The sequence below is a fragment of the Rutilus rutilus genome (assembly GCF_951802725.1).
Source record: "Rutilus rutilus genome assembly, chromosome: 25".
In the NCBI taxonomy this organism is placed as follows: Eukaryota; Metazoa; Chordata; class Actinopteri; order Cypriniformes; family Leuciscidae; genus Rutilus; species Rutilus rutilus.
The window spans coordinates 20,668,273-20,694,660 of NC_140229.1; the positions used below are offsets into that span (position 1 = coordinate 20,668,273).

Consider the following 26,388-nt stretch of genomic DNA (forward strand, 5'->3'; position numbering starts at 1 on the left):
TTCAGTTTTGTCTTCAGCAAGTGAAATGCATGCTCAATCAGATTCAGGTCAGGTGATTGACTTGGCTATTGCATAACATTCCACTTCTTCCCCTTAAACTCTTTGGTTGCTTTCGCAGTATGCTTCAGGTCATTGTCCATCTGCACTGTGAAGCGCCGTCCAATGAGTTCTGAAGCATTTGGCTGAATATGAGCAGATAATATTGCCCGAAACACTTCAGAATTCATCCTGCTACTTTTGTCAGCAGTCACATCATCAATAAATACAAGAGAACCAGTTCCATTGGCAGCCATACATGCCCACGCCATGACACTACCACTACCATGCTTCACTGATGAGGTGGTATGCTTTGGATCATGAGCAGTTCCTTTCCTTCTCCATACTCTTCTCTTCCCATCACTGGTACAAGTTGATCTTTGTCTCATCTGTCCATAGGATGTTGTTCCAGAACTGTGAAGGCTTTTTTAGATGTTGTTTGGCAAACTCTAATCTGGCCTTCCTGTTTTTGAGGCTCACCAATGGTTTACATCTTGTGGTGAACCCTCTGTATTCACTCTGGTGAAGTCTTCTCTAGATTGTTGACTTTGACACACATACACCTACTTCCTGGAGAGTGTTCTTGATGTGGCCAACTGTTGTGAAGGGTGTTTTCTTCACCAGGGAAAGAGTTCTTCGGTCATCCACCACAGTTTTTTTCAGTGGTCTTCCGGGTCTTTAGGTGTTGCCGAGCTCACCGGTGCGTTCTTTCTTTTTAAGAATGTTCCAAACAGTTGATTTGGCCACACCTAATGTTTTTGCTATCTCTCTGATGGGTTTGTTCTGTTTTTTCAGCCTAATGATGGCTTGCTTCACTGATAGTGACAGCTCTTTGGTTCTCATATTGAGAGTTGACAGCAACAGATTCTAAATGCAAATAGCACACTTGAAATGAACTCTGGACCTTTTATCTGCTCCTTGTAAATGGGATAATGAGGGAATAACACACACCTGGCCATGGAACAGCTGAGCAGCCAATTGTCCCATTACTTTTGGTCCCTTAAAAAGTGGGAGGCACATATACAAACTGTTGTAATTCCTACACCGTTCACCTGATTTGGATGTAAATACCCTCAAATTAAAGCTGAAAGTCTGCAGTTAAAGCACATCTTGTTCGTTTCATTTCAAATCCATTGTGGTGGTGTATAGAGCCAAAAAGATTGGAATTGTGTTGATGTCCCAATAATTATGGATGTTGTATTCATAACATCTTCATATCTTATCTCATTACGGAGTTGTAGACTGTTGAATAGCGAGTGTGCACTTGTGACAATTTGTCCCATCGGCAGGTAAGTTGTCACACTAGATTATCTAAAAATAAGAACACAACTACTTAATTGTGAATATTGATTTTAATTTTTAAACTCAAACCAGAACTGGAAATATAAACATCCGTGCCTGGAGAATCTGGAAAAACAATTATTTCAATCCAAATAATGCACATTTCAATTAAGTGGCAAGACCACTTTACTTTGAACGTTCTATGGCTTGCACATAGATCCTGATAACTGAATGGAATGCTGCAGATAACTTGCTTAACTTAACATGTTTAACCTCTGAACAAAACAGATGCCCTGTATCTGACTAATCAGACTCATCTCCAGAGTCACAATTCTGGCAGGGCAGGGTTGGGGCTGGGGCCTGGCAGGGCAGGGTTGGGGCTGGGGACTGGCATGGAAGGGTTGGGGCTGGGGACTGGCAGGGCAGGGTTGGGGCTGGGGCCTTGCAAGGCAGGGTTGGTGCTGGAGCCTGGCAGCGCAGGGTTCTGAATGGGGCGATCTGTGACATAGGATGGTGCAAACTCGGTTTCCATAAATACATCTCTGTTGTAAGGTTGAACCCCAGCCACCCTAAAGCCAGCCTGAATGTTTAAGGGGGTTGCAGCCAGAGGATAGGCAATTGCCACAATCCCAGGAATGTAATTTCGAACCATCTTCCTTCCTTCCTTTCTTTCCTTCCTTAATTCCTGACTTTCCTTCCTTCCTTCAAACACCTCATTGCAATTAGAAATAAATTACAATATCACAATTTATCATGTTTTTGAGCATGTTCTGTGTGTTTATTTGTACAGGGGCAAGTTATCACGTGACGACTTGTCCCAAAGTCATTGAGACAACTTGCCCCATACTGACATGTGTGCTAATGTTGGCTAAATCTCAAGTTTAGCTCAACATATCACTTTAGCTAAAGTATCAAAAGACACGTTACTGTCTCCTCTATTTTGTGCAAAATAATCATTTTAAACATTCATACCTAACAAAGTTGTATTGCATAAAATGTAAAGTGCATTTTTTTTACTTTTTAAGCAGAAAAATAAGAAAATTGTGCTAACCTCAGATTACAGTGATCTTGACCACATGTGAACAGGAAGTTGACTATAGAAAAAGAAGTCACATAAAGTGGCTTTTTGATTTTTGAGATAGAGCCTCTAGTGTTGGAGTTGTGAACAGTGTGACAACTTACCCCGCTCTCCCCTAAATGAGTATGTTGCCGTTCTGAACCAGTGGATCAGTATCTTCCATTAACCTGAGTCAGTGATGTGCTACAAGTACTGTGAATATAAAGGTGATTAACTGAGCAATGTTGCCACCCATCATATTCACTTCACAGTATCAGTGTGGAATAAAACATTCAGACATTTTATCTGAACAGCAGAAAATTCTGTCTTGCGCTGTTCACGAGATAAATTCATTTATATTCACCCTGTAGATTTCAGGATATATTGTTGCCAGGAGACTAAATTGCTTCTAGAAGATTGTGTTGCATAATTTTATCAAATTATGCTCCAGCGCTAATTTCAAGTACGTTGGCGCCAACTACTGGCCGTGATGAGAACTGAAATGCTACCAAAGGAGCAAAACCAACCATTGATAACCCTTAAAATATTAATCAAATAATTATTGTTCTTATCATTCGTTTGAATCTATTACATATATATTCAGATTATTACAATTATTAAGACAAATACACATTATCTACAGTGCACATTTTAGAGAGATGAACTTCAATAAGAGTCCTTGGAATGTCCAACACATTCAACATTACCATATCAGCATCATTTTTAATCAATTTATAGTTATAATAATCAGCTTAAGGTTATTTATATATCTGGAAAATACTGCGTACATGGAAAGTGTAGTTTTTGCAGTCGTTGCGGTGCTGATGATCTCAAGGAATTCTTTGAAGACACTTGCTTTTGGTTGAAAAACTCAAACACAGACAGTAAATATTCAATCAGTCCTTTACATTTTTCACAATGTACTAAACACAGTTCCTGACATGGTAAACTCTCATTTGAAGTGTACATACAACACTGCTCTGCTCATATTCTGAAAGTTTTTAATGCCTAAATATGAGTTTCCTTCATCTTCGTTTTGGTTACAGTTTACGGTCAGTATTCCAGACCACTTTTCCTTGCAGCAAGAAGGGTGTATTTAGTGTTAGTGTGCTTCAGCTGCTAATACTGAAAACTAGAAAGTATTGCCACCACAAAATGTTAGTTACTGACAATATATAGTCAAGGCCAAAAGTTTGCAAACACCCTAAAATGTGATCTGATACTGTGTTAGACAAATATATGAACAAATCTGTTGAAGTGCATGCTTAATTTTGCATAATTATTTCCAAAAATCTGCACTGCATGCAGATGAGTAATACTTCACGATGTGCAATGTTTTATTAATTCATCTACTTAACTAAATAAATGCGCAGCTGAATTGTAGCTGGACGTTTTAGCATGTTTGCACACATCTAACCATGACTCTAAATGGAGAATCTCAATCAAGCCGTAATTCATCACCTACACAATGACATTTACGTTACGCTTGTGCTAAATAACCAAACAGGCAGCTAAAAAGAAATTCTCGCATCTAATAAATTAGCTTTGATAATTGTTATTTTGTAAAAGCAACATCAATGCACTGATCTGGATTGTATCTAGGTTGCTAATGGAGCATGTTTGCACTGTTGAAACCACACAGCACTTAATCTATTCTACAGCTCAATGGAGGAACACAGTCTTGAGGGCATTCGGTCTCCATACTTCAAGAGTAGCATGTGCTCTGAATGTCTTTTATCACACACCGGTGGATAATTCATCATGGCTATCATACAGTTAACCTGAAGCAATCAGCAAAAGCTCTGAGGAAGAATCTTATCCCTGGTGAAGTGTTACATTCCCCAGATCATTAATGTTATTAGTGTCTTTCACTGTGACATTTATAAAGTGCCTCCATCTCTTGTGCTTAAAATGTTTTTTTTCATGCTATGTGAATTTTCCCTGCTATGATACAGGTGTCCCAATGCCCCCATGAATACACTCCAAATTAAGATATACATTTATATACATGTGGATGCCTTGAATCAGTATATTCCACATCTCTGAAACTCCTTGGAATGGGAAAGATGATTCGGGAATGGCAAGCTGGTCCTGGTGGAAGAGAGGCCTCAAAAGATGGCAGAGCACTGATTCCAGTCTTGTCTGTCTTTGGCTTCCCAGTAGCCTCCTCTGTACACGTAGCTGCTCTCACCTGTCTCTGTGTCAGTCCTTTTCTCAAACCACATTGGCTGGTACCTCTCCGCTTCTTTACCTGTCAAATCCAGGACAAAACATCTTTATTGAGATAATAGTATACTGGTCTACAGCTTTACTGCACTGTATGTACTGTATATTGAAACGATACGAGTGTTTGTGGTTCTGTCTTGCCTTCTTCTAGTGCGAGGTTGGCCTGCGCCTCTCTCTTCCTCCTCTCCAGTCTCTGACGCTCCTCCAGACGCTGTTTCTCAGCGTTAGCTTCGTCCCACAAACCCGCCTCCATCAGCCGCTGGTCGGGCCGTAGACGGCTGTCAGTAGGAGCCACTCCATCCTCAGGCTCATTCAGAGTCAAGGCCAGAGACGAGAAGAAATGCATGTTCTCGGCATTCTCGCTGGAATTACAGCAGACGAAACGAGAGTATAGAAAGATACAAAATATTAAAAAGAAACATATAATTTACACATTATAAATAATAAAAATATAAAAATATAGCCAGATATATACAGACAGACAAATAGATAGATAGAAATAAAAACAGAGATAGAAAAACATAATAGATATAAAGAAAAAAGATAGACAGAAAAACAGAAAGAAAAACAGACAGACAGACGGATAGATAGATAGATAGATAGATAGATAGATAGATAGATAGATAGATAGATAGATAGATAGATAGATAGATAGATAGATAGATAGATAGATAGATAGATAGATAGATAGATAGATAGATAGATAGATAGATAGATCTCGCTGGAATTACAGCAGACAAAACGAGAGTATAGAAAGATACATTTACTAAACAAAATATTTAAAAGAAGTATATAATTTACACATTATAAATAATACAAAGATAAAAAGATAGCCAGATATATACAGACAGACAAATAGATAGATAGATAGATAGATAGATAGATAGATAGATAGATAGATAGATAGATAGATAGATAGATAGATAGATAGATGATAGAAAGAAAAACAGAGATAGAAAAGCAGATGATAGATATAAAGAAAAAAGATAGATAGACAGATAGATATAGATAGAAAAACAGATATCCAGATAGATAGCAAGAAAAACAGACAGACAGACAGACAGACAGATAGATAGATAGATAACAGAGGATAGAAAGAAAAACAGATAGAAAAACAGATGATAGATAGAAAGAAAAACAGATAGCAAGATAGATAGATAGATAGATAGATAGATAGATAGATAGATAGATAGATAGATAGATAGAAAAACAGACAGACAGACAGACAGACAGATAGATAGATAGATAGATAGATAGATAGATAGATAGATAGATAGATAGATAGATAGATAGATAGATAGATAGATAGATAGATAGAAAAACAGATAGCAAGAAAAACAGACAGACAAACAGATGATAGATAGATAGATAGATAGATAGATAGATAGATAGATAGATAGATAGATAGATAGATAGATAGATAGATAGATAGATAGATAGATAAATAGATAACAGATGATAGAAAGAAAAACAGAGATAGAAAAACAGATGATAGATATAAAGAAAAAAGATAGATAGATAGATAGATAGACAGACAGACAAACAGACAGACAGACAGACAGACAGACAGACAGACAGACAGTTAAAGTTTGATTCTTACGGGAGAGAGTATTTTTTCCACAATAGTTGTGGTGGTCGAGTCTGATAGACAGTTTTCTGCTTTCCCTCAGATCCTCCCCAGCCGTGGCTGCTCTCTATGATCTTTGCACTTTCCATTTTATCATCCCACGTTCCAGAGAGAATGTAGTGTGCGCTGCCTTCACCATCCGTCACAACGCCTGTTACCTGGTGACAGGACACAGACACACTCAATACCCTGCAGAGGGCAGTAGCACACAGACTGAACAGAGGATGCACACACTGACCTTGCGGGGAACATCCCTGGAAAAATAGCTGTAAGGGGAGAATTTGAGGTGGCACGTGTCCTTGCTCCTGTGGTTCACTATTATAATGTCCCCAGACTGCATCGGGACAAAGAGTATACATTAATAATAATGACGGAGCTGCAGTGAGGAGAGCAGTTGTTTGCATTAGAATATATATATATGTAATAATAGCTTCCTGTTTCCTCTGGAGTGGGAATGATGGGGTGGAAGACAGATGGAGGAGAACAGTGTCAATGGTGACTTTTATCCAACAGATAGTGTCGAAGATGAGTAATGCCACACCACGTGGGAGGACTCAAACCATAAATATTACTCAAAAATGAAAAATCATAATTTAATCACCCTTATGTTGCTGCAAACCAATTACTTTTTGCTTCCATTAAACCTGATATAACATAAAATGGTGTCATGTTGGATTTGAGAGCAACAATAAAGATTTTTATTGAATTTAAATCTGATTCTGAAATAAATTCATTGTACAGCTTCAGAAGACTTGGAATATGGCATTAATATTGTTAACTTAAACTACTGAAATGTCTTTTCATTAATTGAAATAAAGCTAAATTAATACATATATATATTATATATATATATATAAACAAACAAAAATTACAAAAGCACAATAAAATACTGAAACTTGAAGTAAAAAAAATATATAAATATAATAAAAAGAATTCAAAATATTCATAAGTACTATAATTGCATATTAACAATACTGATACATACAGTGCTATGCATAAGTTTAGACACCCATACTAAAGTTGACTAAAAAGAGGAATAAAAAATCATCTTTTGGAAACTGAACTTAATGCCTTAATTTAAAAAATTAGGAAAAATCCAACCTTTAAGGACACCAATTTTCTTTGTGAATGAATAATGTATCGTAAATAAATAAATGTTCTTCCTTAAAATACAGGGTGCATAAGTTTGGACACCCCTATGTTAAATTCCCATAGAGGCAGGCAGATTTTTATTTTTAAAGGCCAGTTACTTCATGGATCCAGGATACTATGCATCCTGATAAAGTTCCCTTGGCCTCTGGAATTAAATAGCCCCACATCATCACATAGCCTTCACCATACCTAGAGATTGGCATGGTTTTATTTCAGTTAGCCTAATAGCTAGTTTGATTTGCATTGAGAGATGATCTTATGGAAAGTACCCCATGCCAATCTCTAGGTATGGTGAAGGCTATGTGATGATGTGGGGCTATTTAATTCCAGAGGCCAAGGGAACTTTATCAGGATGCATAGTATCCTGGATCCATGAAGTAACTGGCCTTTAAAAATAAAAATCTGCCTGCCTCTATGGGAATTTAACATAGGGGTGTCCAAACTTATGCACCCTGTATTTTAAGGAAGAACATTTATTTATTTACGATACATTATTCATTCACAAAGAAAATTGGTGTCCTTAAAGGTTGGATTTTTCCTAATTTTTTAAATTAAGGCATTAAGTTCAATTTCCAAAAGATGATTTTTTATTCCTCTTTTTAGTCAACTTTAGCATGGGTGTCTAAACTTATGCATAGCACTGTATACAGTATATGGATTACTTTAATGATACTTTCATGGTGATTTTGGATTTGGAACGACATTAAAATGAGCGTAATACATAGAAGAGTAAAACAGAAGAGTAATACGTACACATAACAAATTCAGAAAAAATAAGAGAACACCGATCACGTACTTGGTCAATCCATAGTTTGCCCACGATGATGTTGTGCACAGTGGAGGTCACCTTGCTCCACACATAGTGATTCCCACTGGTGTGGAACTTAAGGTGAATGTTGCCTGCAGAGAGCAAACAGAGGCATTATGAGCAAATTATAGCATGAGAAGGAGAAATGTACCTGGAAATGAAAGTCGCTCTAAAAACAGTTCGGAGCTGTAAAAATAGAAACCATTCCACAAATGAAATTTTCCTTTGAAGTAATGTTTACCGGGAAGCAGCACATCTATATATACATTTGCATGTGCACAAAGTGAATCTAGGTAACAAGTATTTTAATAAAAAAATGTAATGTGATCACTTTTAAAACGTTTATAGAGTTTACATATTATTACTGTTTTGTTCTGCTTTATATTCCCTCAAGGTAATCAAGGTTTTAAGGTAACTCTGGATTGATAGAAAAGTGGAAACTATTCAATAGTTTTGTGTGTGTGATGATGTGAATGTCCTTGAGAGGCGACACATAGCTCATGATGGATCACCTAGCGGCATGATGGAGATGTATTTGCCACGAAATTTGCTGTCAATGGTGATCTCCTGCCACAAGGTCCAGCCTCGCTGCGATATCACATGATGGGCAGCCGCCGGTGGGTGATGACTTATCTGAGAGAGAGAGAGAGAATCAGTGTGTGTGGAATCACTGACAATATTGGGAAATATTACAATTTTAAATAACTGTTAATTATTGTAATATATTTTAAAATGTAATTTATTCCTGTGATCAAAGCTGAATTTTCAGCATCATTACTCCAGTCTTCAGTGTCACATGATCCTTCAGAAATCTTTCTGATATGATGATTTGATGATCAAGAAACATTTACAATCAATGTTGAAACCAGTTGTGCTGCATAATATTTTTGTGGAAACTTTGATCAAATAGAAAGTTCAAAAGAACAGCGTTTATTTGAAATAGAAATCTTTTGTAAAATTATAAATGTCTTTACTGTCACGTTCAGTTATCAATTTAATGCATCCTTGCTGAATAAAAGTATTAATTTCTTTCCAAAAAAAGTCTACTTATCTACTGAACTAAGGTGCATAATAAGGATTTATTTACAAAGTATTATCAATAATATTATTATTATCCTCATTTCTGATTTATTCAATTAATAATCAAATTAATATTTGTGCATTATGAGTGTGGTTTCGGACCTGTTCACAAATGGAGCGGTACCCGTACTCCTCCACGCGGTCCAGCTCATAGGTCTCTCCCAGCAGAGGGTTGAAGGGTTTCCCTGTGCGGTGGATGGTGGTTGAATAGGACGAGACGGAGAAGGCGGAAACCAGACACATCTGCTCCAGAGAGGAGTCGCAGCGTGCCGCCCGGTCCAGGAGCTCGCTGTATTCAAGATCCTCCGTCAAACGCTGCAGCATCGACAGCGGCTCGTTGAAGTTCACCTGGAAGTGAGGATTCAGACGCACACAAATCCCTGTGAAGATTCAGATATCAACAGCTACACAACACACCAGATCTGAGGCTCCTCTTACAGGCATGGGGATCTTGGAGAGCTCCTTGCCAATGCAGTTCTTCATGATGCTCCACAGGTTCAGGGAGTAGTTGGGCTTATCTGGGATGCGACAGCGTCTGCCTCTGCGCAAGTAGCTACCAGAACTGTCCTGTAAACACAGAGAAAACACTCTAGTGAGCAAACACAAGGGACAGTTCACCCAAACATGAAAATTCTGTCATCATTTACATCATCATCGTTTTTGCCGTTCCAAACCCATAAGGATTTCTTTCATCTTAAGATCACAAATGAAGATATTTTTTAATTAAATCTGAGATATCTGTCTCTCTGTTGAAATCATCTTCACCAAGAAATTGAGATATAAATCCAGTGTCACATGATCCTTCAGAAATCATTCTAATATGCAGAGATTTGATGCTCAAAAAACATTTCTTTTAATGATCAATGTTGAAAACAGTTGTACTGCTTCATATTTTTGTGGAAACCATTATACATTTTTTCAATTTTTTCAGGATTCTTCAATGAAATAAAAATATTTTGTGACATTATACAGTTGTAATCAAAATTATTCAACCCCCACTGCAAATCAGGTTTATTGGCAAAATGTACAGACTTTCAGCTGTTTGCAATGAACAAATCAAACAAAAGTAATTGAAATAGCTCAACACAACAAATGTTTCAAGTGATTTCCCCAAATTCAATGGAAAATGCAACTTTTAATGACTTCTGCAGTCTTCAAATTATTCAACCCCTTCATGCCAAGCATCTTTAGTACTAGAAGAACACCCTTTGACTGTCATGACCTGCTGCAAACGAGATGTATAACCAGACACCAGCTTCTGGCAGCGCTTCTAAAGAATCTTAGCCCATTCCTCATGAGCAATGGCCTCCAGTTCAGTAATATTATTAGGTTTGTGTGTTGCAACCGCCTTCTTCAAATCCCACCAGAGATGTTCTACGGGGTTCAAGTCAGGTGTCTGTGATGGCCACTGTAGAATCTTCCAGGACTTCTTCTGCAACCAAGCCTTGGTGGAATTTGAGGTATGCTTGGGATCATTGTCCTGTTGGAAGGTCCAATGACGTCCAAGCTTCAGCTTCCTCACTGATGGCATGGTGTTTTCTCCAAGGATTTTCTAATACTTTAATGAATCCATCTTGCCTTCCGCAAGACAGAATGTGTTTTCGGCATATGCTTCATTCTTCCTCCAGGCATACCACTGATCCATAGGGCTGAAAAGTTCTTCTTTAACGCTCCACAGAACAGAATTCCAAAACTTCTGTGGCTTATTTACATCATTTTGAGCAAATTTTTCAATGTCAGTATGTCTTGGAGTTCTGGCATGCGTTTAGTACATTAAGTGCCTTCGCTATCTTTTTGTATCCTATTCCTTGTTTGTGAAGGGCGATGATATCTTCTAACTTTTTGGACCATTCTTTTGACTTATTTTTTACCATATTTCTAACATGCAGTCAAACGTGATACTCAACAAGCCTAGCCAGTTCAGATATTTCATGTGTTCTAGCTCAAGCACACCTGGTGAAACTAATGAAGCCCTTGATTAGTTGCATCAGGTGTGCTTGAGGCAACACCTGTTTTGTAGATTTGTGCTGTTGTGAGGGATTCAATTCAGGGGTTGAATAATTTTGAGACTACAGAAGTCAATAAAAGTTGCATTTTCAGCTGAATTTGGGGAAACCACTTGAAACATTTGTTGTGTTGAGCTATTTCAATTACTTTTGTTTGACTTGTTCATTACAAACAACTACAAACATTTGTTTGATTACAACTGTAAATAAATGTACTGTTGCTTTTGATAAATGCAATAAAAGTATTAATTTTTCATGTATAAAGTATTATTATTAATATTATTATATTCAATATAATCTTATGAACTGTCCCTCCACTGAAAGCCTATTCACTGAAAGCTTCAAACGGTTCATAAAGAGATCCTTTAAAAAATCCAAATGAATTGAGCAGTTTAGTCCAAATTTTCTGAAGAGACAATCGCTTTATATGATGAGCAGATTGAATTTAGGCTTTTATTCTTTATGATGTTTTTAGAGCATCAAAGTGGTAGTTGTGTACACTGTCAATGGAGGGACAGAAAGATATCTCATTTCATGAAAAATATATTCTTTTGTGTTTCGATTCGAAGATGAACAAAAGGCTTATGGGTTTGGAATGACATGAGGGTAAGTAAACGATAACCGAAATTTCATTTTTGGGTAAACTAACCCTTTAAATAAGATATTTATTTATATAAGACATTATTTGGCATGTGTGGTTTAGTTTGGATGTTATGATTAAACAAAAGCCCAAACCTACATTGTCGCCCTGGCTCCAATTACTGGATAAGCTTCCACTTGTCACGCTCTGGTTACTGCTCAAGTGTCTGAGAGACACACAGAGAAACACAAGAGAAGGATGAAACGGAAGATCATTATTCAGGCACATTAGTGCCTGAACAGATAACACATAAATGGTGAAAAACAATTCGTTCCTTAATAGCATTATTATACCAAATAGCATTCATTTATTTTGGCAGAGAACTGCCCATTTATACAGGGAAAGGCCATCTAACTGACATGAAAAACCACAATTAATTTTGTTTTTACACGCCACGTAGGGGCAAGTACATCTGAAATTGATGACACTAAATATTAAAATAATAGTGCAGCAGTTTCAGTGCACAAATGATAATTATCTGAAAAAGCTAAAACAATTGTGTAAATTGTGAAGATTATTCTAAGTGAGCTAGTAAAACCTGGGCACTCTCACTTCCAGAAATTGCGAACAGTCAGCCAATCAAATCTGATCTTGTTATTTTATCAAGCTGTTTTCCTTTTATATGCATCAGATGGTCAGTGATTTGATTGTGTGTGTGTGTCTGGTTCAGTGAGTAAAAGCCATCAACTATATGATCTATATATGAACCTGTGCTGTGAGTGATCCTCTGCAGGCACTGTGATGAAGGCTGGAGAATCTTCCATGGCATCAAAGAACTCTATGTCTTCATTCTCTTCACTGGATTCCCCCTCCGGTGTTCGCTCCGCCCCTTCTGAAGAGCAACACATGGACAATCTCACTTAGTGCTAGGTCAGCATTATTACAAATGTAGTTTTATAATAAAGATAGAAATATTTACACTACCATTCAAAAGTTTGGGTCATTAAGATTTTTAATGTTTTGGAAAAACGTTCACCAAGACTGCAGTTATTTGATCAAAAATACAGTAAAAACAGTAGTATTGTGAAATATTATTGCAATTTAAAATAACTGTTTTCTATTCTATTTGTACTTTTTGGAGCATGACGGCCAAAGTTTACTCTTCACGCTCATTATAGAGAAAAGGTAGCTTGGACATTCTGCAAAACAACTCCTTTTGTGCTCGATGGAAGAAAAAAGTCAAAAAGTCTCACTATTGTGTGTACTGGGCGCTTCCCTCCAGGCTCTCTCCAGATTGTTGTGCTGTTTGGCTAGCTGCTCGATGGTCTCCTCCAGGTGGTGGCGCTGTTCCCTTTCATACTGCAGCGCACGCTGCCACCGCCGGCTGTGAGTCTCCGCTAGATCCACAAAGTCCTGGCAGGCCTGATCCAAAAACCAATCATTTAGATTCACCATTCATTTGATTTCGTTTAGTATGCAGAGTCAACTGTAAGACTCACATTGATCATAGCATTGGAAGTGATGCGGAAGAGAGTGGCTCGCTCGTTCACGGTCTTCAGTTTATCGGCGCCGTCGGTGGGTGTTCGCAGGTCCTCTAGTTCACTGAGGGAGCGCTGGAGGGCGGCACCGTGCTTCCCTATGAGCTCATTGCAGGTGCTGAGGTCTTCAAGCTTGCTGGCCAGAGTCTTGAGCGCCCCCTGGATCAGAGCCCGATCCGGCTGGGCTAGTGGACCCTCGTCACCCGAGTCATCTGCAGAAAAGAGATAAATGGAGAGATAGACGGAAAATTAATGAGAAGATGTTATAAGTGAAGTAAAGCTAGTCGCAGCCTCATTTGCATTTGCATCAATTTACAATTCACAGGCGAATGTCCATTGACAGCAGAGGATGTGCAGGCATGCCTAAAAGGGGTGGCCGATATGACCAAAATCTATATATCATGAGTAATTTTATCTCACGATAACAATATATATCACAATATAGTTATTTTAGCTTTAAATTAGGTTTTTATGACATCTAAATTTTTTATACCATTGAAAAACCATGATTCTTGTGACCAATTTCAATATCGCAAAAACCTACCAGCCTAAGTATAAAAAATTACTTTCAAGATTACTAAAGACAAGTAAACAGTGATAAAAAAGAACAAAGAAATTAATTAAATTGATATAGACCTACCTGAAAAACGTTAAGCTCTACAAATAAGAAATACTACATAATATTGTATAAAGTATGTATAAAAAACATAGTCTTTTACTATTTTCCTCACAGAGTAAAAATGAGTCTTAAAATATATTGCAGCATTTAAATTTTAGAAATGGGTTCCGTGCCAGGAGATCATCATATTTCAACAAACCATTTTTTTTGCAAATTAAGGGATGATTCAAAATGTCTTCTTGTGGTAATCGAAAGTACGACGCATTCCTTTAAATAAGTGAAGTTATTGTGTGTTATGGTGTTCTGCAGCCAACAGAGATGATCAAATTTACTGCAGTACTACAGGCTGAACTAAAATAAGTTTATAAATAGCACAGACGTGGCGCTGGAGGGGTCTGATGTGACAGCTGAGAATTTACACAGTCCTTTTGTGGAGGTCTTTTCAATTACAAGCGTATTTTTCAGCTAAGCTTTAAATGGATGCTGACCAAGGAGGCAGCCGTCGGAGACAGCAAGAAAGAGAGAAAGACAACATGTTCAAACAGAAAGAAATCAACAAAGACGCAATCAGACGGAGAAATATCCAGATTTAGATGCCATTGGAGAGTTGAAGGACATCACAATTGAATGTGGGCAGTTGGTGATGGAATGAGCGAGTGTGAAAGAGAGGCGTCATAACCAACAACCCATTCAAACACAAGATTTCTGTGAATGAACATGGTTACCATGGAAACTAGGTGACGACTATTTTTAGAAGCTATAAAGAGAATGAAAAACCCAAAGGGGCTAATGCGTCTCGCTTTGCCTACTCTCTCACACAACATGGCCATCACTCACTGGCAAACAGACGAGGACAGGCTGTAAATCACCTCTTGTCTTGTGTGACGCAAGACATTTTTGGAAGTACTTGCTTGTAGGAGCCTGAGGCAGATACACAGAGACGAGCAATTACATGCTGGCACACTGTTCACTGAATCTGTACATCAGTGAATGGAGATCAGTTGGGTAGAAGTGTGACCTTTAAATGACCTGCTGCTCCCTGATCAAATCATCAGGTGATGTACGTCATTATGATTATATGTATATGTGTATGTGTACATATACGCACTGCTGTTCAGTGGGCTCAGTAAGGTTTTAAAATAATAATAATAATACTCATTTAGCAGCACATTAAAACAAAACTGACAGTAAAGACATTTATAATGGGTTTTTTTTTGTATTTCAAATAAATGCTGTTCTTGTGAACTTTCTATTCACCAAAGAATCCAGAGTTTTTTTTCCAATTCACAGTTTCCACAAAAATATTAAGCAGCACAACTGTTTCAACACTGATAATAATCAGAAATGTTTCTTGAGCATCAAATCATCATATCAGAAGGATTTCTGAAGTTCAGCTTTGATCACAGGAATAAATTATGTTTTAACATAATTCAAATAGACAACAGTTCTGTTACATTAAAAAAAATGCAGCCTTGGTGCGTATAAGAAAACAATTAAAAAGCATACAAATATTTTATAATTAATAATATATTAATAATAATATATTTGTAAGCTTAACAGCTCTAAAATAAACACAAAAAATTCATTTCCAACCATTTACATAGCAACTTTTCATATTATTGCAATAATAAAAATAGTAATAATAATGAATATCAATGTTTTGTTTTTCATTGTAGTATTATTATATAGTATTAGTATAATCTATGATTAATTCGTTTTATATAAAAGCAACAAATTTAAAATAAACAATAATTATTAGGTACTGAAAACAATCTGTATCTTATCGGCCATATCTTTAAAAAAAAAATATCTATAAAAAAATTGTGACAATAAAAAACTGGTGTAGGATTTACTTTGAAACACTTTTCAGTAAATTTCACAAATAGTAACGAAGAAATGGCAAGAATTGAATTAAACGTAAATTTTACGTCAGCAATTTTTAAGTTTTAAGTTTAAGCAATTTTTAAGCCTTAAAGTAAATTTTTAAGAGGTCAACAAAGCAACTTTTGTTACAAATACTTTTATTTATTAGTATTCTTATTAGTATTCTTGTTGAGTTCACACTAAATAATAAGCTGGCTCTCTTTGTTCTTTGTTCATGCAACATTTTTTTTTTTACATTTGTTAGAACTTTTTGCAAGTTGGATTTTTTTTTACAGTGCCGAATCGCAGCTGCAAAGATTATATGATTCAATCTTTCCATCCAAACTGCATCTAAGCCAAAGCATCTTAAACCCAATCCAAGCAAAATATTGCAATTTTATGCTTGCCAAGAAAACAATGGGGGAAAGTGGATTAATGTGGATGTCTAGAGAGCAGAATGAAAGAGGAGAGAGCGAGAACTCCTCCAGTCTGTTGAGACACATACAGAAGATGACTCCTGCCTGCCATCAGAGCGAGACCTGAAGGTGGGATTCGGGGGAATTAAACTCGCTCAGCCTCGGTGGGCGTAAGAGGAAAAGCACCAGCGCTGGAGAATAAAACAAAGATCATCTTCCCCTGACCTGCTGGAGAGAGACGAGTGACTCATCCCTGACTAACCACACCTAACAGGGAAGATTCAAAGTGTGGACCAACATCAATGGAGGCGCAGCAAAGGAAAGCCTAGAACGATCTTCGAAAAGTTCACTGGCTGTCTGACAATCCAGTTTGGCCTGCATACTTTGCATCACAGATAATCTGATTTGCACAGTTGTGTTGTAAGTTTCTCACAGTAGTGTACAGTATTGAGGTGCTGACAAACCAGACTTAAAGTAACTTAGGAGTTTTGACACCAAGAACATGCTAGCAACGCCCTGACAAACACAACACTGCACATTTTATTCAGAAAATGTAAAAATGTAGTTATAAATGCAGGCTATACCACACATCATGCTGTTGTGAAGTCAAACATTGGCTCAATTGGTTCCCGATGCAAATCCTGAGATTTAGCTGTAAGCGCTAAATGTATTTGACCCACGAAAGAGCAAGCGAACACATGCGAACATCAAGTTGACTGATAGGAACTGACTGATACAGTGGCCACAATGTGCTTCAGAGCATCTATAAAAATAGACTCATTCCTGTAACTGATCATAAAAAGCTACTGCATATTTAACTTGGCTGAAATTAGGATGTAAAACAGACCATTCCATCACATTAAGTAGTACTCAAATAAAACACTGGCTAAAAAACATCTATGAACTCGGAATTTATTTTCCACTAAACAAAAGACCTGTTTTTGCATTAATGCCATTCAAGCATATGTATTTATAATTTATCCTACCTTTTCTCGACAGGATTGAATCGCTGATAAATACGGAGCAAAGGCTTATGCAGTGAAGATGATCAAATGTTTTTGAATGGAAGCGTGAAGCAGCGTTCCCTCTCGGTCACCTTCCAAGCTTCCCTCCCATCCCTCGCGCTCCTGTTTTCCTTCTCGCCCTCCCTCTTTCCCCTCGCATTCTCCATCCTGCACAGTGGGCGGAGCTAACATGCTCGTCACTTCATTCAGTAGCAGATGAGATGGTCCAAACGGGAAGGTGTTGCAGCATGCATATTAATCACATTTGGGGATAAAAGAGGCTCGTGTAAAAGCAATAATGTAGGAGGAGTCGAAAACAGTCAAAATGATCTGTGCATTTAAAATATCAAAGATATTTCACTTAAATTTTAAGTTTTCTCATGCTGTGAGTATTCATTTTTGTTGAGAAAAAAAAAAAAACAGAATTCTGAGGATAGAAATAAGAAAAAAGTAAGACGTGCACTGCATTATTTAATTTCAAATGAAACCTGTCAATTAAATGTAACACACACATAAAAACAGAATATTTATGAGTAAATAATAATTACTTTGTATATAATTGTGGATTTATAAATACTTTAAATATGAAAGGAAAAACAAGCTTAAAAAATCATGAACAATGCTACCCCCTAGTGGCATTTGGCTAAAAAAAGAAATAAAAGAAAGAAATAATAGAAAAGGCACAAAGTTTTGCCTTAAATGGTAAAGGGGATAAACAAGGTGTTTATTATACAAAACTTTTTGGGGGATATACGAGAGTGAGACATAATTTAAATGATGATGTTTTCAGTAGGAAATAATTTGACTGTGCATTCATATTCACAGCCTTTACATCTGAGATTAGATCTGCAATAAATCATTTCTACAGAACTTGCACTGCTAAAATGAAAAATGAAATTCATGTTTAGTTCTACTATATACGACACCAGCGGACAACAATATTCTGTTTATCATAAGCAGTTTTGCCGTCTGCTCGAGCTCTTTAAAGCAGGATGGATTATGATTGGTTGTCAATGTTTTTATCGTTCATCAGCTGGAAACAATCATTCTGAAAGTGATTCCAAGGACATCGTTTCTCTGTGCCTTTATGGTCATAGAACTACACTCACCTAAAGGATTATTAGGAACACCATACTAATACTGTGTTTAACCCCCTTTCGCCTTCAGAACTGCCTTAATTCTACGTGGCATTGATTCAACAAGGTGCTGAAAGCATTCTTTAGAAATGTTGGCCCATATTGATAGGATAGCATCTTGCAGTTGATGGAGATTTGTGGGATGCACATCCAGGGCACGAAGCTCCCGTTCCACCACATCCCAAAGATGCTCTATTGGGTTGAGATCTGGTGACTGTGGGGGCCATTTTAGTACAGTGAACTCATTGTCATGTTCAAGAAACCAATTTGAAATGATTCGAGCTTTGTGACATGGTGCATTATCCTGCTGGAAGTAGCCATCAGAGGATGGGTACATGGTGGTCATAAAGGGATGGACATGGTCAGAAACAATGCTCAGGTAGGCCGTGGCATTTAAACGATGCCCAATTGGCACTAAGGGGCCTAAAGTGTGCCAAGAAAACATCCCCCACACCATTACACCACCACCACCAGCCTGCACAGTGGTAACAAGGCATGATGGATCCATGTTCTCATTCTGTTTACGCCAAATTCTGACTCTACCATCTGAATGTCTCAACAGAAATCGAGACTCATCAGACCAGGCAACATTTTTCCAGTCTTCAACTGTCCAATTTTGGTGAGCTCGTGCAAATTGTAGCCTCTTTTTCCTATTTGTAGTGGAGATGAGTGGTACCTGGTGGGGTCTTCTGCTGTTGTAGCCCATCCGCCTCAAGGTTGTGCGTGTTGTGGCTTCACAAATGCTTTCCTGCATACCTCCGTTGTAACCAGTGGTTATTTCAGTCAAAGTTGCTCTTCTATCAGCTTGAATCAGTCGGCCCATTCTCCTCTGACCTCTAGCATCAACAATGCATTTTCGCCCACAGGACTGCCGCATACTGGATGTTTTTCCCTTTTCACACCATTCTTTGTAAACCCTAGAAATGGTTGTGCGTGAAAATCCCAGTAACTGAGCAGATTGTGAAATACTCAGACCGGCCCGTCTGGCACCAACAACCATGCCACGCTCAAAATTGCTTAAATCACCTTTCTTTCCCATTCTGACATTCAGTTTGGAGTTCAGGAGATTGTCTTGACCAGGACCACACCCCTAAATGCATTGAAGCAACTGCCATGTGATTGGTTGATTAGATAATTGCATTAATGAGAAATTGAACAGGTGTTCCTAATAATCCTTTAGGTGAGTGTATATCGTTATCGTTATCGTTATCATTATAACTGAACGGGCCTTAAAGGTTATGAGAAGATAAGAATGCAGACCTGTTTAAAAATAATGTATATGGCTGATATTGATGTATTATTAAAGCCTGAACAACAAGAAAGATTATTGAAACAATAACAATAGAATATGTGCACGCTCCTCATTCTTTATTATGACTATTTTACACATTTTTTAATATAAGAAATGTAAGAAAAATCTGTAAGAAAAATAGCCATATTAATGAATTAATAGCCACAACTTTATAAACTGTATTCACAGGCTTCCGGTAACCCCCATACACGAGTGTAGTTCTGTCGGAAGAGTGACCCCTGACCCGACGCATGACGTATTGACGAAAGTGGAAGTGCAGAGGACAGAGCAAAACAAAACACCCATCATGAATTAGAAGTCTAAAATGAGAATTTTTAAAGAGAAATGTTGGAGGAGCTTGAGTTTGTTTCCCAGCGTCTACTCTCACCTAAGCTTACGCTACTCCTACATCCTAGGTCATGCGTCGGGTCAGAGGTCACTCTTCCACCGGAACTAGACTTGTGTACGGCTGAAGCCAGTGGTTTTAGCTTATAAAGTTATAAATATGGATATTTGTCTTACAAAATCATTTCAGGTTTTTCCTTTATTAAACCCCTGGAGCCGTACGGATTACTTTTATTATGGATGGATGCACTTTTTTGGGCTTCAAAATCTCAAGTGACCATTCACTCACATCATAAAGCTGGGAAGAGCCAGGATATTTTTTAATATAACACTGATAGTGTTTGGCTGAAAGAAGAGAGTCATTTACACCTAGGATGGCTTGAGGATGAGTATATTATGGGATAATCAACATTTTTGGGGTGAACTAACCCTTTAAATGCTCGAGCTCTTTAAAGCAGGATGGGTTCTGATTGGCTCTCAATGTTTTTATCATCAGCTGGAAAAAAAGAGTTCTGAAAGTGATTCCAGTGACATTGTTTCTTTGTACCGTTATCGTTATAGGTGTGGTGTGAGTGAACTCTGCTTTCTTTTATATAAAGAACGATTTTTAGAACTATATCTTTATCGTTAACGTTAGTTATCGTCCTTGGTGTGAATGGGCCTTTATAGGCTAATTCACACTGCACCGACAGACGCAGACAAACGGCGTTGGGTTTTACCAGTGTGTCGGATCTGTGTGTTACCTGCCGGCTCTCTTTTCCGTCGACTGAACATGATTGAATATTGTTCTTGGAATGTCTGAGAAGTGACGTGCAGTAATCTGGTGACTGTCGGCGTCGGTCAGTGTGAATTGGCCTTATGAAGTGCATCCTGGGATGATTTTCATTGGCACTGTGACAGGACTCACCTGAGTGGGGCATCATTTGAGTGGCGTTTGCTTTGGCCTGTTGCAGAGCAGAAACCCAGCGCTGACACTCCCCCTCTGTATAGGCCTTCAGGTGGTAGCTCCGCCCCCCACTTGTCAACACGAAGTGATAGGTGTCGCCCATCTCTATGTGCACCGTCGCCAAGGTAATCGTGCCCCGGCAGGTGTGTGCCATTTCTGCTTGAGTCCTAAAGACAAATTCACACAACGACATGGGTTAAAGGAGCAACTAGCTGAAAGTAATTTGACAGAGTCACACCATCACAAACACACCCATATATTAGTGATAGACTGATATATCAGCCAGACTGATTAACTAACATAACAGTGTCAGTTCCAACATCTACCAGCAGCCTTGTCAATCGTTCGTGCAATAATTAAATATAATTATTATTTATTAATAATAGTAATTATTGTGTAAAATATATTTTTCAATTGTATTATTATGTGTGAATTTATTATTGTGAATAATTATGCTGTAAAAATATTTTATTTTGTATAATTGTATTATTTTGGGTGAATTTATTATTGTAAGTAATTATTGTGTATATAAGAATTGAGTTGTATTATTATGAGTGAACTTATTATTTTGAGTAATTATGCTGTAAAACAATTTACTTTTATTGGGGAATTTATTATTGAGGGTAATTATTGTGTACAAATAATTTATTTTTATTATTTCATTATTATAAGTTAATTTATTATTGTGAGTGCATATGCTGTAAAACATAATTTACTTTTATTATTTCATTATTATGAGTGAATTTATTATTGTGAGTAATTATTGTGTAAACATTATCATTTACTTTTATTATTGGGGAATTTATTATTATGATTAATTATTATGTAAAAAATAACTTAGTTTTATTATTTTATTATTATAAGTGAATTTATTATTATGATTAATTATGCTATCAAACAATTTAGTTTTATTACTTTATTATTATGAGTGAATGTATTATTTTGAGTAATTTTTGAGTAAAATAATTTAAAAAACTAATCATTTTATTATAATTAGTGAATTTATTATTGTGAGTAATTGCTGAGTAAAACAATTATTTATTTTTATGATTTTATTATTATGAGTGAATTTATTATTGTGAGTAATTATGTTGCAAAACAATTTATTTTTATTATTTTATTATTATTAGTGAATTCATTATTTTGATTAATTTTTGAGTAAAATATATTTTTTAATCATTTTATTATAATTAGTGAATTTATTATTGTGAGTAATTACTGAGTAATAAAACAATATAAAACAATTATTTATTTTTATGATTTTATTATGAGTAAATTTATTATTGTGAGTAATTATGTTGTAAAACATAATTTATTTGTTATCTTTTTATTATTATTGGTGAATTTATTATTGTGAGTAATTATTGTGCAAACAAATATTTACTTTTATTATAGGGGAATTTATTATTGTGGGTAATTATTGTGTAAAAACAATAATGTAGATTTATTATTTTGTTATTATGAGTGAATATATTATTATTGTGTAAAATCATACAAAATTGTACTTTACTTTATTTACTTATTGTATTTCTTATTTGTATTACGTATTGTATTGCAGTATTTTTTTTTTTTTTTCATCTCATTTACTATTACATTGTATTTTGTATTCGATTATTGGTACCCTGCTCACATCAGCATTGCCGTTAGACACTGAAAGTTCCAGACTGACAGACAGATATTACATGCTGGCTGCAATAAATAACTGCAGGATTTCTGGGTCCATAAATGCAGAATCAGAGCCTCGGTAATATCAAATCCAGAAGAGTTCAGATGCAAAAGCCTGTAAGTGCCATCTGAAATTTTCTTCTAGAATGATCATTTTTATCAAGCTTGTATATTTAAGATCAGTAATTTCACTTAAATGACAAATAATAGGTAATTTTCATTGCCACTTAAAGGTAGGGTAGGTAATCCTGTTCAGAAACACTTTTTTTTATACTGGGTGAAATGGTCCTTCCATCCTGATAGTAGTCAATACATTATGTGTTTAGAAAAAGGAATGAAAAAAATCAGACCTCTGTTACCTCTGTAGCAGCTGCAGGACAGTAAAAACTCTGACCAATCACTGCCATTCGGTGCGAATGTAAAGAACCAATCAGATGCCTTCATGTCTCGTGCCCGAGCCCCACTGCGCGCGCTGCCCTGCGTGCACTCATCACATGTCACCGTTCCCGGAAATATTCAGCTCAAAGCACCTGCATATGCAGTCAGCGAAGGCAAACAAGGCAAAAACTACTTCCTCGGACCCTGCCCGCACTCTTGAACGACCTCCTCCTCTGCTTCGCCCTCAACCCCGGACCTGTCCTCGAACCGACGATGCGGTACTTGTCTCCGGACTCGGAGTGTACGTTAGTCTTCATTAGAGTCAACAATGTTTTCATCATGGAAACTCTTACATGCAAAACACCGTATATGTTATGAATCTTACACGAAATTCACCTTCATCACAGTGTAACTGATGGTAATGGAAAAACGTGTATCAATGCAACCTGTTTTTAGTTTTGCCTTATAAATATAGCTCGTTACCGAATGAAACTTTACCATTATCGATATGCTAGCTTGATAGTGAGTACTAAAAGAAATCTTATTTGTTTATATTCATAGTGATAAAGTTAGGTATTTTATTACATGTGATTCTGACATGATGTCATTGTATGTACTGCGGTCTCAGGTAATAAATGCGTCTTCCAGCTGAGCCTGAGCGTTTGGCGTCGCGCGTTCATGTGTTTTGGGGGCGTGGCTTTGGAAGGAGCTCAGAAGGGAGGGGGTGGGAGTGAATGGAAATAATGAGCTGTGTTTATTGCAGATTAAAAGGTCTACAGTCACTCGATTTTTTTATTTTCTTTTTCAGAGTACTTCCATTTTAATTATGTATTGGTATATAAAGACAGTTTAAACAAATTTGGAATGTTTTTTTTTTAGAAAAAGGATTACCTACCCTACCTTTAAGTGAAATTACTGAACTTAAATATACAAGCTTGATAAAAATGATCATTCTAGAAGAAAATTTCAGATGGCACTTACAGGCTTTTGCATCTGAACTCTTCAGATACACTGCAGTAGCAAGATATAATTTACTGCTGCATTACTTGAGTACAAGCTGAAGGGTACAAAAGCAATTATCATAATGAGGATAATAATGTTAATAGCGTTAAAAATACAATATGCAAAACACCACACATTTTTAATTCAGGATAACAGAATGTCCCAAAGGTCTGTAATGAAATTAAAGCTGCAGTCCGTAGTTTTCCCTCTGTCGCCATCCCTGTTCGAAATCTGCAATTGCAGTTCCTCGCGTAATTATCAACTTTACGTAGGTTGTGCCTCGGCACGGCACAGCGCGGATGAATTAATGTTTTGAGGAGAATGTGCGGCTGTCAGTCGCCGCCGGTGTGGATCCCGGCATTCGGAATCACAGATCCTACTTTTTGGAAGTATGACCAACATAAGGTTTTTCACCGGAAAATGTCATGTGAACCAGTAACATCCACTTTTGTTCTGACCAACTAAGGGAAAAAAACAATCTAACGATCGCTTATCATATCACGTCAAACCGTGCAAATTATACTTTGTTTTCAAATTGTTAATGTTAACAACATCAGCATTGCGTGACTACATTTAATGCCCTTCCGATATTATCCTTGTTTTCGCATGGGCCCGGTCGCAGTCTCTTTTTTTCTATAGCCACTCTGAAGTCTTTTGCGTTTTACAACGGGTGAATCTCCAGTTGTCCATGGTGATTGTCGTTTGAACCTTTTTGAATCCGCCATTAAATTGATAAGTTTAATTATATCAAGTGCTGCGAGAAAAGGCAAAAAATCTCCACCTCCAACATCCTCAAACGCAATATAGCCTACTAGCCGAGACTCCTCCTTTATGTGTACAGATGTGACGTAATGACGCAAAGACATGCTCGAATTTCCCGCGGAAATACACCAGTAACACTGGAATTAAAAACATTATTACAAGCTTACCGTTTTGAATCGAGCTAAGGCAAGCAGATAGTTTTGAACACTGGCGGGTTATGTACTTGCTCAATTTATTTTGGGTGATTTTAAACCCAAAAAAGTTACGGACTGCAGCTTTAAGGCAAATGTACTTGAATTGAGCATTTAAACTGCTGTATAGAGATGGACAGATGTCCCAATGAAGCACAATGTGTTCTTTGAAACATTCTCAGATCATGCTGGAGAACATGATCATCGGGTTCTACACAAACTTGAGGAGTCCGTGCCTCTTAAAAGAGACACCAAATACAAAGATATTCTGAAATTCATGACCCTTTTTTTTTTTTTACTTAAATGGATACACTGATAATATTTTTAAAGCACAGTTTTGTAAAGGAGAAAACAGAGGTATTATCACTAATGTTCTAAGACCCCACTGCATATAAATACACTGTATAATGTGTATTAAATAGTGTTTTTCTGTTAGGCCCTTGCAGAAGCGTGGAAACTTGATCTAGGCTAGTTGCTTCAGATGTCCCCATTACTAATTATAAACAGGAGAGGCATTGTTGCAGCATGGATGGACAGCTAAGAAATGACTTGTGCTGTGGCTGTAACCTGCGGTGCCCACAGGTAAGAGGCCTTCTAATTCAAACTTCTGCGCAACTCTACCTCAGTTAAAAGTCAGATAATGTACGTACCGTGGCCGGTGAAAGGGGTGACACAGCAAAGTCACGCGCGCCGAGAGTCTCGAGCGCTCCTCGTGCGCATCAACTGAAACGCAGTGCACGTACCTGTAATAAGACAGGAGGCCGTTACTCAGGACGAACCACCGGCGCTGGTAGCCCTTCAGGTAGTTGGTCCATTTAAAAAGCCATCCTTTATAAGTGTCCGGGCCGGGACCCTGCACACCTGAAGGAGACGGAAGGGTCCGCACCACCAGTTCGGTCATATTGAGCGTTGTCCGCGGGGATACGCGCGCGCGCGCTGCTGCTGTCTCTCTCACCGCTGCGGATCGCGCGCCAGACACCTCACCTGCCTTCGCATGTATGCAACACGTTTAGGGCATGAGCGAGGAGTCAAATTTGCGGTCACTGCGAGGAGAGGCGGCGCTTCTGAGATATGATGGAAAACTGATGCTACTGGGGGAACCAACACAGTGGATGACGTAGATGCCTCGCGGACGCACAGACCGCTCAGAATCTGCCATATGACGTAAAGACATTAGTGAGGAGAGCGGATGCGAGGATGCACAGGCTTTTAAAAGCTCAAGCATAGGCTATGCATCCCGGGATAAGCTTGACAATGCAGGGCTGCATCCGATATCGATTAGATTATTGATCCTTGCATTAAGGCATTCGGTGTTGCAAAGTCACGCGGTGTTTTTCCTGTTTAATATGGTCTTACTGAATTGATCTTGGACGCAGTTC

At 37.5% G+C, this 26,388-nt stretch overlaps 1 protein-coding gene across 1 annotated transcript; it reads right to left on the reverse strand.

Annotated features, from left to right (window-relative positions):
- Nucleotides 1–3,267: 3,267 nt before the first annotated feature.
- osbp2a (oxysterol binding protein 2a) lies at nt 3,268–26,175 on the reverse strand. Its single transcript, XM_084399897.1, has 14 exons — nt 25,753–26,175; nt 20,973–21,178; nt 13,353–13,603; nt 13,107–13,275; nt 12,622–12,745; nt 12,013–12,079; nt 9,706–9,834; nt 9,370–9,615; nt 8,700–8,820; nt 8,176–8,279; nt 6,466–6,561; nt 6,201–6,385; nt 4,742–4,962; nt 3,268–4,625 (listed from the first exon to the last, which is right to left on the reverse strand). Exons 1-14 carry the CDS (start codon nt 25,908–25,910, stop codon nt 4,483–4,485), a joined length of 2,220 nt encoding a protein of 739 aa, XP_084256023.1. The 5' UTR covers nt 25,911–26,175; the 3' UTR covers nt 3,268–4,482.
- Between the last annotated feature and the right edge of the window lie 213 nt (nt 26,176–26,388).